We start from the raw sequence: 14,908 nt of genomic DNA on the forward strand, positions 1-14,908 counted from the left end.
AGCATTGTATTCCATATTGAATTTTGAAATGCTTTAGTACAAGGAACGTAGTCCACCTGAAGATGAAAAAGTATTTAAAAAATAGGTGGATTTAATTGTTACCTCTGAATATGCATGTTCATTACTCAGTAACTGGAGGAAGCGGGCCTAGTTTTCCATTAAATCTGAACATAAGTGAGAGCTCAATTAAAGCTGGATGCTCAGTGGATTTCAAGTCATGGTACAGTGATTGCTGTTTATTTCCTTACTGCGGCCAGAGACAGAGGGAGGAAGACACACGGACGTGCACGCGTGCGCACACTCAAATTTGTCTCCTTTTTACTTGAGAAGAACCCTTGTAAGGCACTTAGAACTGGGTGCAGAATGATGTCATTACTGACTGAACTCGTTTAAATGTTGGTCACAAGCCACACAGGTCAACCTTTCTGTACAATAAACATTATTGTATACCTTATGAAGTTATTCTAACCAATGTTGAACCTTCTCTTATTCCTTGACAATAGACAGAAGACATACATAGAGTAGGTTCAGCATTGGTAGGTGGAATTTATTTTCACATATTTTTGGATGAATCTCCACTCAAAAATAGGAAAAAGCAACTTGAAATAATCAACATTACACTGAAATGTTCATGTTTACTCCGGTATCGTATTCTCTCTTTTGTGTGTGTACGTGTGTCTAACTGTCATGCCCTGGCCATAGAGAGGCTTTTTTTCTCTATTTTGGTTAGGCCAGGGTGTGACTAGGGTGGGCATTCTATGTTCATTTTTTATGTTTTGTATTTCTTTGTAGTGTGGCCGGTGTGGTTCTCCATCAGAGGCAGCTGTCTATCGTTGTCTCTGATTGAGAACCATACTTAAGTAGCTTTTTCCCACATGGGTTTTGTGGGTAGTTGTTTTCTGTTTTTGTGTCTGCACCAGACAGAACGGTTTCGGTTTCATTTATTCTCTTGTTGTTTTTGTTAATCAGTGTTCAGTTCAAATAATAAAGATGAACACGTACCACGCTGCGCATCGGTCCACTCCTTCCAACAGCCGTTACACTAACATGCATTCCCTCGCGCTCTCTCACTCACTCACTCTCACACACACACACAGTTTCGCTGAGCTCTAAACAACTAAATACAACAAAGTACTTCACACAAGGCAAGTAAACATCACAATGTGGATCTATCACAGTAATTGTGACATCTGTTGTATTCATTGAAATGAAAACACTCCAAGCCAAGGTTTATGGAGTGGTGGTGCATTCCCTTTAATCTGAGGAGCCACTAGTGTTAAGTGAGCCTGTCGGAGATGCAATTCAGCCTTCAAACAACATGACCGATGCAGCCGAGATCCCTTTCGGCAGTCAACAGTGATATACCCTTCCTCTCTGCATATTCATGTAATAAATCCCTACCTAGTAATTAACTATACACACCTTCAAAGGTTATTTCAATGCTGAAGAATAAAGGGAAAATATAGTATTTTAGTGATCAAGGTTATCGAGACAATATGTCAAATGCATGGAAACCCCCTTGACAACAGTGAAAAAACTGTATTATATAATTCTACCACAGGAGGTTGGGGGCACCTTAACTGGGGAGGACGGGCTCGTGGTAATGGCTGGAGCGGAATACGTAGAACGGTATCGAATGCATCAAACACTTGGTTTCCATGTGTTTAATGCCATTCCATTAGTTCCGTTCCAGACATTATTATGAGCCGTCCTCCCCTCAGCAGCCTCCTGTGCATTCTACGGTAGGGACAACTATGTGAATTTGCCTGCAATTACAATGGCATCTGTGTTTGATTAATGAACGGATAAAGTATTTAAGGGGTGGTATAATTTTATATGTCCTACATCTGTTACATGTCTTGAACATATCAATGTGAGGCCTTTGCACTTCAAAACATTTACAACACGGTTCCCCATTGAATTAGGAAACATATGTTCCAGTTGCACAACTAAACATACACACAAAAAACCTCCCCAGAGGTTATTGATGTGTTTTTCATTGAGGAAATGTGGTTAAAACATGAAGCTGAGAAATTGAACACGGGCTCAATAGAGTCAACCCCTCTACCCAGATAGCTGAGCCTAGAGACAAGGAAACATTGTGTCCTGAGAGCGTTCATATATTGAGCATACTGTAGCATTGACAAGCATTCAACATGAGCACTGTTCTCGCACAGCTCTGTAGAGATGGCATTCAACACACAGAAATGTCACAGTAACTCAAGGATGGCAGAGGGATAACCAGGCCTGTGGATGCTGATCGCAGGGAGCCATTAGGGATTTCAATGGAAGGAGGAGGAAGAAATGATAGTGTGAGATGAGAGCAGAGGGGAAGAGGAGCGTGAAAGGACAGCTGGGGACCTCCTTGTCTGCTGCAGCTGTCACACGGTCCCTCGTCGTCCTACCGAGAGCTCAAACCATGAGTGCCAGACGAGATCGATGCACAGATCTCAGTGACAGTCAGAGGCAGTGCCAGTGTGATGCTCTGCTGTTCTGTTAGGGGGCTCTGCTGAGGTCTACTCCTTTATAATGACTTCACATATTCAAGCCATATTGTAATGACATTTAGTTAAAATCATGGCCCTGTATTCCCCAGCAACAGCCACCATGTTTTTGATGCCATGCATGTCAATTATTAATGTTGGTATTTATTAAAGCAGTGATTCATCAAGCTCATATTAAAGGTCATTTTAAAGCATAAATTGTGGGGCATAATACTGGTTGGGAAGATTGTGTAGTGATTGCTTTCATTCTGAATAAATCCATTGCTCTTTTGCTGTCATTTTTAAGGAGGCAAATTCTGTCATGCCAAATAAAGTACCGTAAGACCAAAAGTTATTTTTACCAAAGCAATCTAAACTGTGTCAAAAAGAAATACCTGTGATTGGAGGATTTAATTTGTTTAGCTTTACCACGTAGGAAAACCCAAACATATAGCATCAGCAGCTCCCCATACCCCTATTCATTCCCAGCACACCTGTGTCCCACATTAGGTCCCATGATTGATTGCAAAAAATTGCACATGTGTTGTTTAGCCACCTACACATAACTACACTACACATAACTACACATATTCAGCACAATTATTTGCAGGATAGCATAATGTAAGCCTACAATATAGTGGTCTATTAAAATAGCATTGTTCATGGGAAAATACTATTCAATAATGTTGTGAGTCATTGATAACCCTAAATACACGGATAGTTTCTTCCATGAAAAGACAACCTTGGTATTCCGTTTCAACCATCACAGATGTACTTTTCTTATGCAGGCAGATGAACTCGTGGATGACATTTTTTGTCTCTTTGTGCAGTCTCAAAAGACGCAAACTAACGCAATTGCTAACTAGCGCTAGCAGATATCCATAGACTTCCAGTCATAGCACCAGTTATCACTGGCGCAAAACTACCTCTAACTTCCTTCTTACTGGACAGAGACATAAATGGTATCCACTAGTTCATCTAACTTTGGGGAAGTAGATAAAGGGCCTCATTGCCAAAATATCCCTTTAATCTTGAGAAATTTAATAAGAAATTAATTGTAATATAAAATAGAAATGGAATCACATTCAAATCAAAACATCATGGAGTGCAGCGCTGACTTGAGAATTAACGTGAGGCGACATCGCTCTCCACTGCTGGTGGGTGAGTGTGTTATGAGCAGCGAAGATAATGGAGAATGACAGTGACTTCATTAATCAATGGGGGTCTTGGACGAGGCTCCTCAAAGTCCTGCCCTCCGATTAGCTTCTTTATTTTTTCCCCATGCCACACTCCTTTAAATTAGTCTCAAAGACACCAAGGAGTCCATGCTGCTGCATTATCAGAGGCTTTTGCTGAAACAACTCTTGACCTCTGCACTGAAATGCCCACAGACAGCATGCTGAGAGAAACAACCATCCCTTCTCTTCAGTCTATACCACTGACACTGTCAATTATAGTGAATAGAACAAAAGGGAAGAAAATCCAATTCACAAATTTGGCAGTTCATGATAAATTACCACTTGTATATAATATACTTCTCACATTTATATACAGCTGCAACTCAAATGACAACGGCTTTGGGGTGAAACAACCCTTTAAATATAAACAAAAATTCATGAACATCACACAAAAAAACCTGGTTAGATGGTAAAGACTAGGAGTTGTAGAATTTGGACATAACATGATGAAAAGGCAAAGAAGCAGCTAACACATCTGATATACTGCATCCTAAACCTAAAATATTTTACTGTGTTACAAACTCAAAGATGGGGATGAATCTAGACAAGTGGTTAAAACAAATATTTTATGTTTTCCTTCACCACAGACATGATTTCCTGTATACAGTATTCAATCAGAATGGTTCTAATTTGGTCCTACAAGTGTTTCATTCTAATTTCAGCTGAATGAGTAGTTTGCTAGAAAATAACATTATGGTCGTGGTCCCCTGCTCAGACATTGCACGTGTCAACCATCGACTGACATGCTACAGTATAACAGGCCTGGGCAACTCCAGTCCTCGGGGGCCTGATTGGTGTCACGCTTTTGCCCCAGCTAACATACCAGACTCCAACAATCAGTTCAAAAAGCAATTAGTCCCCCCCCCCCAGGCCTGGTAAAACATGTGGGTAGTTGAAATACCTATCCAGGGATCGTAAGATTTTGCATGAGTCAGCAACACCTGGGCAGATGAACTACCCAAAGTCTTCAGCTGACTGGAATGATAGGCCTACCAAGGCTGTTTAAACAAGCAGGCCTATTCTGATATTTTTGTTCCACTAATTGGTCTTTTGACCAATTACATCATCCCTTTTCACAAAAGACCTTTTTCAAAAGCTGATCTGATTGGTCAAAAGACCAATTAGTAAAAGCAAAATAGAATTGATCTGCGTAAACAGCCCAAGTTGCCTCAAGTAAACAATGTTTGAACTTTAATTACGGAGAGTTTATATAACATTTAGCAGTCAAACCAAAATGCATACAAGCTCATTCATTACAGATTAATCTGTGAATTGATTGAAACATTTGAGTGCTCATCAAGAGAGCAGGTTCTGTGTATTCGTTTACACTCCCCCTGCCTAGTGCTTGATTAACAGGAATTGCAAAAACTAAGCATTCGGTGCCATCTACTGGATTCACTACGTAATCTTGATACTCATTCCACCATGACCCTTTTTTGTAAAACATCTTCTACATCAAACTACTTACAAATCAGAGAAATTAAAATACTCAAGCTCTCCCTTCAAAAGAAGAAACAAACACTCAGTGAGAGGATCAGGCACTGGCTAACTAAGCAAAAATGTTTTCTGCAGAGCCATATATTTAGAGATTGGACCTTTAGGTCAATACACAAAAGGACCCTAAATGTGTGCATCAGCCAACAAAATGTACACAATATTCCTTAATTTAATACTTCCTGATTGAATTCAATACATTTTCAGACGGTAGCTATACTGAACATCTGTGGTTACGACCAAAGAGGAGACGTCCGTAAGGACAGTTGATCTTTATTTAGTTTCGTAATAGAAATGTATACATTAAAAACAAAATAGTATTCAGTGTGTGTGTGGGGGTTAAGTGAAATTGTTAATTATGATTACATTATGTGTCCAATACAAACATTTATAGGACCGGGTGGGAGTAAATAAAACTTCACAAAATAAATTACTTGGATTGTGTGTACATGGTTGTAAAGAAACAGGTATAATGGTTGAGTTGAGCAGGAAGACGTTGTGCTGCAGGACAACATTGTTATGCCATCAAGGCAGTAGTCCAGAGGTGGTAATGAGGGGGTAAAAAGGTGAAAGACAAGGCAAGGGCCCTGTTTGAATACTTCAGAAATCCATTGTTCCTTCCTAGCTACTGTGAGGTAATCACAGATCTGGATTGGTGAAAGAAATAGGGTGGTAAACGTACACCTATCCAATCACTTATAGATCTGTGCTTACCTCACAAGGGAGGAAGGAGGTATTAAAACTATCTGAACAGCCAGGATTGCGCATCACGGTCAGGGGCTGTCTACCCAGCTGCACAGTCCATTATCCACCATAGCACGGTTCACAGACACCAACTGGAACAGCAAGAGAAAAACATTAGCAACATGAACCCATTAGAACACTTTTTAAAAAGCATTAGGAGAAAAGCTTCAGTACTTTAAACATGTTCCAAAATAAACTAAATATTGCCAACCTCTTCTCCTTCTGTTCTCCATATCTGTACCAAAGGAATGCCACTGGTGTGACAGTTTGTGACCTGAGGAAAATGCAGATATACAGGGTAAGAACAGGGACTACCTCATGTCATTCTGCAGACTGTACATCAGCAGGAGACGTATCCATGCACTTCTCTTTTCTCTACCTGTGCAAGTAGTGCCAGTCCTCGTGTCATCTCCTCCAGAGCAGATTTGGCTGCAGCTGAAAAATCTTCTCCAAGTAGAAAAGGAAGAGAACACAGATGAGCATGAACTTTCATTCATGTTTAGAATGCAGAATGTATCATTTTGATATCATGTCCTAAAGTAGAGGAAAAAAATACAGCCGAAACATACCTGGAATGGGTGCAATATTTTCCAGGATCACCTCAGACCCTTGGAAAGGCAACGCAACGAAGTCAGATCTGTGGGAGGAGCATCGTCAACATCAATCCCACTGTTGCCACTAGGAATAAAATGTGCTAGGCAAATGTCTGACCGGATTTTCATTTTGCGGGACAAAATGTGAGATTTATCAGCCATATTAAATAGAAATAAATCTAACTGGTCACATGTAGTTAAAGTATGTGTGTGTGTATATATATATATATATATATATATATATATATATTTATTTTTTTTGTTGGGAGAATCCACTGCTGATTTATTGACGCCACATGGAAGCGATTGCAATAATTGTGCTATGGGTAATGATAACGTTCACTTGGTGGGGTGACTCCTTGCACAGCTCTCTGTCCATCTTGATTAACAATATCTTCTGTTAGTGTCAATTTATTTGTCCACATCCTTGATACTCAATTTATTTGCACTGTTTTTAAGCAGACTACACAGCCGGTCATCTGATGAGAAGGGAAGCAAAATTACATCTAATTCCTCCTTGGTGGAAATTTCTGTGTATAACATGCACACACAGTTGAGGTCGGAAGTTTACATACACCTTTAAACTCAGTTTCACATTTCCTGATATTTAATCCTGGTAAACATTCCCTGTGTCTTAGGATCACCACTATTTTAAGAATGTGAAATACCAGAATAATAGGAGAGATTTATTTCAGCTTTTATTTCATTCACCACATTCCCAGTGGATCAGAAGTTTATATACACTCAATTAGTATTTGGTAGCGTTACCTTTAAAATTGGGCCAAACGTTTCAGGTAGCCTTCCACAAGCTTCCCAAAATAAGTTGGGTGAATTTTGGCCCATTCCTCCTGACAGAGCTGGTGTAACAGTCGGGTTTGTAGGCCTCCTTGCTCACACACGCATTTTCAGTTCTGCCCCCAAATTTATGGGATTGAGGTCAGGGCTTTGTGATGGCCACTCCAATACCTTGACGTTGTTGTCCTTTAGCCATTTTGACACAACTTTGGAAGTATGCTTGGGGTCATTGTACATTTGGAAGACCCATTTGTGAACAAGCTTTAACTTCCTGACTGATGTCGAGATGTTGCTTCAATATATCCACAATTTTCCTCCCTCATGAAACCATCTATTTTGTGAAGTGCACCAGTCCCTCCTGCAGCAAAGCACCCCCACAACATGATGCTGCCACCCCCATACCTCACGGTTGGGATGGAATTCTTCAGCTTGCAAGCCTCTCCCTTTTCCCTCCAAACATAATGGTCATTATGGTCAAACCGTTCTATTTTTGTTTCATAAGACAAGAGGACAGTTCTCCAAAAAGTACGATCTTTGTCCCCATGTGCAGTTGCAAACCATAGTCTGGCTTTTTTATGGCGGTTTTGTAGCAATGGCTTCTTCCTTGCTGAGCGACCTTTCAGGTTGTGTCGATAAGACTCTTTTTAATGTGGATAGATACTTTTGTACCGGTTTCCTCCAGCATCTTCACAAGGTCTTTTGTTGTTGTTCTGGGATTGATTTGTACTTTTCGCATCAAAGTACGTTCATCTCTAGGAGACAGAACGTGTCTCCTTCCTGAGCAGTATGGCGGCTGTGTGGTCCCATGGTGTTTATACTTGCGTACTATTGTTTGTACAGATGAACGTGGTACCTTTAGGCATTAGAATATTGCTCCCAAGGATGAACCAGACTTGTGGAGGTCTACAATTTATTTTGAGGTCTTGGCTGATTTCTTTTGATTTTCCCAGATGTCAAGCAAAGAAGCACTGTGTTTGGAGGGGAGGCCTTGAAATACATCCACAGGTACACATCCAATTGACTCAAATGATGTCAATTAGCCTATCAGAAGCTTCTAAAGCCATGACATCATTTTCTGGAATTTTCCAAGCTGTATAAAGGCACAGTCAACTTAGTGCATGTAAACGTCTGACCCACTGGATTTATGATAATGAATTATAAGTGAAATAGTCTAAACAATTGTTGGAACATGTGTCATGCACAAAGTAGATGTTAACAAACTATAGTTTTGGCAAGTCTGTTAGGACAAGACAGAGTGGTTGAAAAGCAAGTTAATGACTCCAACCTAAGTGTATGTAAACTTCCAACTTCAAGTGTACATACATACAGTACCAGCCAAAAGTTAAGCCACACCTACTCATTCAAGGGTTTCTTTGTTTTTACTATTTTGTACATTGCAGAATAAGAATGAAGACGTCACATAAGCAAAGAGAAACAGTCCATCATTTCTTTAAGACATGAAGGTCAGTCAATCCAGAAAATGTCAAGAACTTTACAAAGGTTCTTCAAGTGCAGTCGCAAAAACCATCAAGCGCTATGATGAAACTGGCGATCATGCCCCCGCCACAGGAAAGGAAGACCCAGAGTTACCTCTGCGGCAGAGGAGAAGTTCATTAGCGTTAACAGCACTTCAGATTGCAGCACAAATAAATGCTTAAGAGTTCAAGTAACAGACAATTCTCAACATCAACTGTCTTCATGGTCTTCAGGCCTTCATGGTCAAATGCTACAAAGAAACCACTACTAAAGGACACCAATAAGAAGAAGAGACTTGCTTGGGCCAAGAAACACAAGCAATGCACATTAGACCGGTGGAAATCTGTCCGTTGGTCTGATGAGTCCAAATGTAAGATTTTTGGTTTCAACCGCCGGGTCTTTGTGAGACGCAGAGTAGGTTAACTGATGATCTCTGCATGTGTGGTTCCAACCGTGAAGCATGGAGGTGGTGTGATGGTTTGCTGGTGACACTGTCAGTGATTTATTTAGAATTCAAGGCACACTTAACCAGGATGGCTACCACAGCATTCTGCAACGATACACCATCTTATCTTGTTTGCGCTTAGTGGGACTATCAATTGTTTTAAACAGAACAATGCCCCAAAACACTTCTCCAGGCTGTGTAAGGGCTATTAGACCAAGCAGTAGAATGATGGCGTGCTGCATCAGATGACCTGGCCTCCACAATTGAGATGGTTTGGACCGCAGGGTAAAGGAAAAACAGCCAACAAGTGCTCAGCATACGTGGGAACTCCTTAGAGCCTGTTGGAAAAGCATTCCTCATTAAGTTGGTTGAGAGAATGCCAAGAGTGTGCAAATCTGTCAAGGCAAAGGGTGGCTACTTTGAAGAATCTCAAATATATTTAGATGTGTATAACACTTTTTTGGTTACTACACGACTCCATATGCGTTATTTCATAGTTTATGTCTTCACTATTATTCTACAATGTAGGAAATAGTCAAAATAAAGAACCCTTGAATGAGTAGCTGTCCAAACTTTTGACTGGTACTGTATATATTTTTTATCTACATTTATTTAACATCGGTAATTACAATGTCAACCCCATTCCAGTTACATTCTGAATCCCCACAGTGAGTTTTTCACCTGATCTGGCGGAGGGTGTCCATCTTCACTATATCATAGCCTCCATAGTCCACATAGCGGAGTTCCACCATAGTTTCTTCATGGTGACCCATCACCTGCGCTCTCCACCAGGCTCCCTCAGGCATCTGGGCAGCACAGATCACTCCAACTATGTGTAAGATATGCGAAGATTGTTCATTTTTTGTATATATTTTTTTAAGTAGGACATTTGAAAACTACGACACCATGGAAAAATACTTTAAAATCAGACATCCTTGAGGGTAAGGAGTCCCAAGGCCCTGGCTGTGCATGCCTACCTTCCACTGGGGCCTGCAGGGAAGGGCACCCTGGCTGTGCATGCCTACCTTCCACTGGGGCCTGCAGGGGAGGGCACCCTGGCTGTGCATGCCTACCTTCCACTGGGGCCTGCAGGGGAGGGCACCCTGGCTGTGCATGCCTACCTTCCACTGGGGCCTGCAGGGGAGGGCACCCTGGCTGTGCATGCCTACCTTCCACTGGGGCCTGCAGGGCACCCTGGCTGTGGGCAGGGGAGGGCGCCCTGGCTGTGGGCACCCTGGCTGTGCATGCCTACCTTCCACTGGGGCCTGGGGCCTGCCTACCTTCCACTGGGGCCTGCAGGGGAGGGCACCCTGGCTGTGCATGCCTACCTTCCACTGGGGCCTGCAGGGGAGGGCACCTGTGCATGCCTACCTTCCACTGGGGCCTGCTGTGCATGCCTACCTTCCACTGGGGTGCATGCCTGCATGCCTACCTTCCACTGGGGCCTGCAGGGGAGGGCGCCCTGGCTGTGCATGCCTACCTTCCACTGGGGCCTGCAGGGGAGGGCGCCCTGGCTGTGCATGCCTACCTTCCACTGGGGCCTGCAGGGGAGGGCGCCCTGGCTGTGCATGCCTACCTTCCACTGGGGCCTGCAGGGCGCCCTGGGGACTGGGGCTGCCCTGGCTGTGCATGCCTACCTTCCACTGGGGCCTGCAGGGGAGGGCGCCCTGGCTGTGCATGCCTACCTTCCACTGGGGCCTGCAGGGGAGGGCGCCCTGGCTGTGCATGCCTACCTTCCACTGGGGCCGGCAGGGGAGGGCACCCTGGGTGAGAGTAGCACAGGCTCATATTTTGGTCCAGACTGCAGAGAGCATGGAAGGTAGGGTGTTTGTGCTGCTGGAGGAACACACAGTTCCCAGATGCGACCTGGATCACCGTTACCTCAACTGTAACCCTATGGGGAAGCAGCAGCTAAGGGAAAGAAATAGTATTTTTAGTCAAAGCACCACCTACAATCCCACACTACTTCAGCCAAGCAGAAGAAACTTCTTACCCAGGATGTGATGGAGAGAGAGGGAAGGCTGGCCACTGGAGGTTGGACGTAACAGTTGGTCACATCTAGATCTTTGAACTTTTTCCTTATCAGCTCCAGAGCACAATCCACCTGTTCCTCTGACCCTGAAGGAAACAGAGGGACAAACTGAGCGAGCCACTAGTGACACTACAGCTCCCAATGCCTAGGTTCCCAAATCCAAGTGATGTCCTGTTATGGAGAGGCAGCTCCTGGGTCACTCACCCTCTATGTGGCAGATCTGGAACTCCTGAGTGTAAGGTAGGGCGGTGATGAAGACCTTAGCTCCAGACGTCTCCTTCAGGTAGTTCACATGTCTCCCCTTCTTCCCAATCAATCTACCAACAAAATGCTGTTGGACAGTGAAACCAGAGAATACATAGTATCATGCATAAGCTATTACATTATACTAGAAGATGTGAGTCTTTCTCAGAGCGTGCACACATGCTGTCCAGGTCACTCTTGCCCTGATAACACCAAGCACTTTTAAGAGTAATTGGAAAGAGATCTGTGTGCATACATGCTGCCTGGCTCTGTGGAATGTCCTCTTGATTGAGTACCTGAGGAGATTAAGACAACAGGCAGGGGAGCAGGACTCCCCTCACACACTGCCCCTTTACTACAGCCCAACCCATCATGCCATAGCCCTATGAATCAGACAGCTGTACCCAGGTCACTGTCACCGGAGCACCAGGTCTCAGGCTCACTTAAATTGAGACGACTGACTGCAGCACACTATTGTAACAACTCAAGGCTATATCTACAAGCCCTCATGTCACCTGCACTAGAGAACCTAAACTGGAAATCAGTAGCCAGAGGAAATGCATTATGATTAAGGTGGTAGAGGAATGACAGGGTTAGACAGGGAGGTAAACTCACCTTTGGCACCTCTATCTCCCAAACAGTCAGTGACTGGCTGCTGTTGTGACTTTGGTTGTATTTTTCAATTGCCTGATTGGTGTTCAGTAGCTGACTTGGTAGACTGGGACTGCTATGCTTGTTGTCCCTGGCTACATGTTGACAGTAACCGTCTACACAGTCCATGTTGTTCACACCAGAGCCTGGGGGCAAGGATCAGTCACTTGTGTTGTGTACACAATAAAACCACGCGAACACAATAAAACCACGCAAACACAATAAAACCACGCAAACACAATAAAACCACGCAAACACAATAAAACCACGCAAACACAATAAAACCACGCAAACACAATAAAACCACGCAAACACAATAAAACCACGCAAACACAGACCGTATAAAGACCCACATACAACATAACAGTAACAGAGAAGAGAATACATTCTGTCATGGAAGTAGTTTTCCTTCTTGAATACTGTGCATAAAAGGAAAATAAATATATTTCTTCAGTGCAGAAAAATATGCCCTGAACTCATATGGCACCTGTAAACAGAACAGGCCATGGGTGTGACAGATACAGCTACACTGCAACACTAAGAGATAAAGCGACAGGTCAGCTTGGACAGAAAGGATGCTGATATGTTGTGAGAAGTTGAAAGTCTGCTAATCAGGCAAGCTCACCTGGAACAGTCGCCATCCACCAACCGTTAGTGAGGAACATGCTGGTGGCCCCCAGTCCTTCAGCAGGTCCTCTGGGTGGTTGTGGGCTCATACTGGTGCTCAACTCCTTGCCACTGGAGACCTTTTCGGTCTGACCAGAGCTGGATCCAGAATCACCTACTGCAGAATCTTCTTCTGCTAGCTCAATCTTCTCCGTCTCAACCTCAGCTCTACTGCTGTGGTAGTGTTTCACGTCCTCATGAACTACAGGAGATGAACTGATGTTCTCTCTGCCGGTTGTTGAACACGGATTCTTTTGGAATAGTGGCATCTCATGCTCACTGTTATCCATTGAGATATGGTCTGGGGCTTTGCAGGGATCCCCGCTACGGAGAGGACTAACACTATGTCCTAGCTGAGTCTTTTCCTTCAGGAATTGACTCACTGCTGCGGAGACCACATCAGTGATGAGACCTGACACCAGCTGGTTAATTTCTGCGGTGTTGCTCCTGCTGAATTTACATTCCTCAGACTCTTTCTTCTGAGGTGACCTCAAAATTCCCAATGGCTGCTTTGAGGCAGACACCCGACTGGTTATAAGGTGGCTGGGGGAAGCCAGACAGGTGTCAACCTGTAGACTTGACTCACAGGTTGGTTCTTCCACAGCAGACAGGATGTCTCCCTCTGGCTCCAGTCTAACCCCTCCTCCTCCGCTGGCTCCAGTCTAACCCTCTCCTCCTCCGCAGGCTCCAGTCTAACCACCTCCTCCTCCGCAGGCTCCAGTCTAACCACCTCCGCAGGCTCCAGTCTAACCACCTCCGCAGGCTCCAGTCTAACCACCTCCGCAGGCTCCAGTCTAACCACCTCCGCAGGCTCCAGTCTAACCACCTCCGCAGGCTCCAGTCTAACCACCTCCGCAGGCTCCAGTCTAACCACCTCCGCAGGCTCCAGTCTAACCACCTCCGCAGGCTCCAGTCTAACCACCTCCTCCTCCGCAGGCTCCAGTCTAACCACCTCCTCCTCCGCAGGCTCCAGTCTAACCACCTCCTCCTCCGCAGGCTCCAGTCTAACCACCTCCTCCTCCGCAGGCTCCAGTCTAACCACCTCCTCCTCCGCAGGCTCCAGCAGGCTCCAGTCTAACCACCTCCTCCTCCGCAGGCTCCAGTCTAACCACCTCCTCCTCCGCAGGCTCCAGTCTAACCACCTCCTCCTCCGCAGGCTCCAGTCTAACCACCTCCTCCTCCGCAGGCTCCAGTCTAACCACCTCCTCCTCCGCAGGCTCCAGTGTCTCCGACTGTGGTGGTTGACTTAAACCTGCACTTTCACCGACGGACTTAGATTTATCAGAGCCTAGGTCACAGACTGATAAGGAGCAAGTTGATTCATGGCTGGTGGCATGCATGGCTGATGGCACACATGTCTGGTGTTCCCATTGTAATTCTAGATCCTGCTCAGGTCCACCCTCAGCTGCAGTCTCTAGGAACACTTGAGCTGAAGACTCAGTGCTCTCGTAAACAGGCTTCACGGCAGCAGTAACCAGGCCACTAATGAGACAGTCTGCAGCCACAACCCTTACCTCAGGTTGTGATTGGCAGAGTGGGACTATACCCTGCTCTGCTGCTGCTGGGGTGTTTGTAATATCAACAAGCTCCTGTTCCACTAATGGCCGCTCCCTCACTGCGTGCCCGTCCATATGCATCCCAGTCGAGTGGCCGTTCTCCACAACACAGTTACCTACGTCTCTGGGGGAGGACAGGTGCTCCTGGTCTGCCGTCGTCTCATCATTTGCATCATCCTTGTCAGTGAGATGGTATTCTTTCTTCCGATAGATGTACCACCACAGGCCTAGGAAAGCCAACACTCCTGACAGGTAGAGGGTCAGAACGGATTGAAGCCTCTGCACCATCACCTAACCTCCTACTGCTAACAGCAACACCTGAGAAGAGAGACAAGTTAATACCATAGAGAATAGATCAACACCCTGTCTGTACTGCTAACTGAGATAGAAACGGGTAAAGCACCAGTTAAGGGGAGGGTTAAGGGGTCATACACACACCATCCTTCTATATCCAGAAAAACCTGTTGGTCTCCACCACACCAAACCTCTGGG

At 44.6% G+C, this 14,908-nt stretch overlaps 1 protein-coding gene across 1 annotated transcript; it reads right to left on the reverse strand.

Moving 5' to 3' along the window:
• Window positions 1-5,472: 5,472 nt before the first annotated feature.
• LOC123999815 (A-kinase anchor protein 1, mitochondrial-like) lies at window positions 5,473-14,704 on the reverse strand. The gene is made up of 12 exons (XM_046305834.1): window positions 14,215-14,704; window positions 13,558-14,105; window positions 12,820-13,498; window positions 12,159-12,340; window positions 11,505-11,631; window positions 11,262-11,386; window positions 11,002-11,179; window positions 9,950-10,097; window positions 6,529-6,596; window positions 6,339-6,403; window positions 6,171-6,233; window positions 5,473-6,051 (listed from the first exon to the last, which is right to left on the reverse strand). Exons 1-12 carry the CDS (start codon window positions 14,702-14,704, stop codon window positions 5,989-5,991), a joined length of 2,736 nt encoding a protein of 911 aa, XP_046161790.1. The 3' UTR covers window positions 5,473-5,988.
• Between the last annotated feature and the right edge of the window lie 204 nt (window positions 14,705-14,908).

Source organism: Oncorhynchus gorbuscha, linkage group LG16, assembly GCF_021184085.1.
Source record: "Oncorhynchus gorbuscha isolate QuinsamMale2020 ecotype Even-year linkage group LG16, OgorEven_v1.0, whole genome shotgun sequence".
In the NCBI taxonomy this organism is placed as follows: domain Eukaryota; kingdom Metazoa; phylum Chordata; class Actinopteri; order Salmoniformes; family Salmonidae; genus Oncorhynchus; species Oncorhynchus gorbuscha.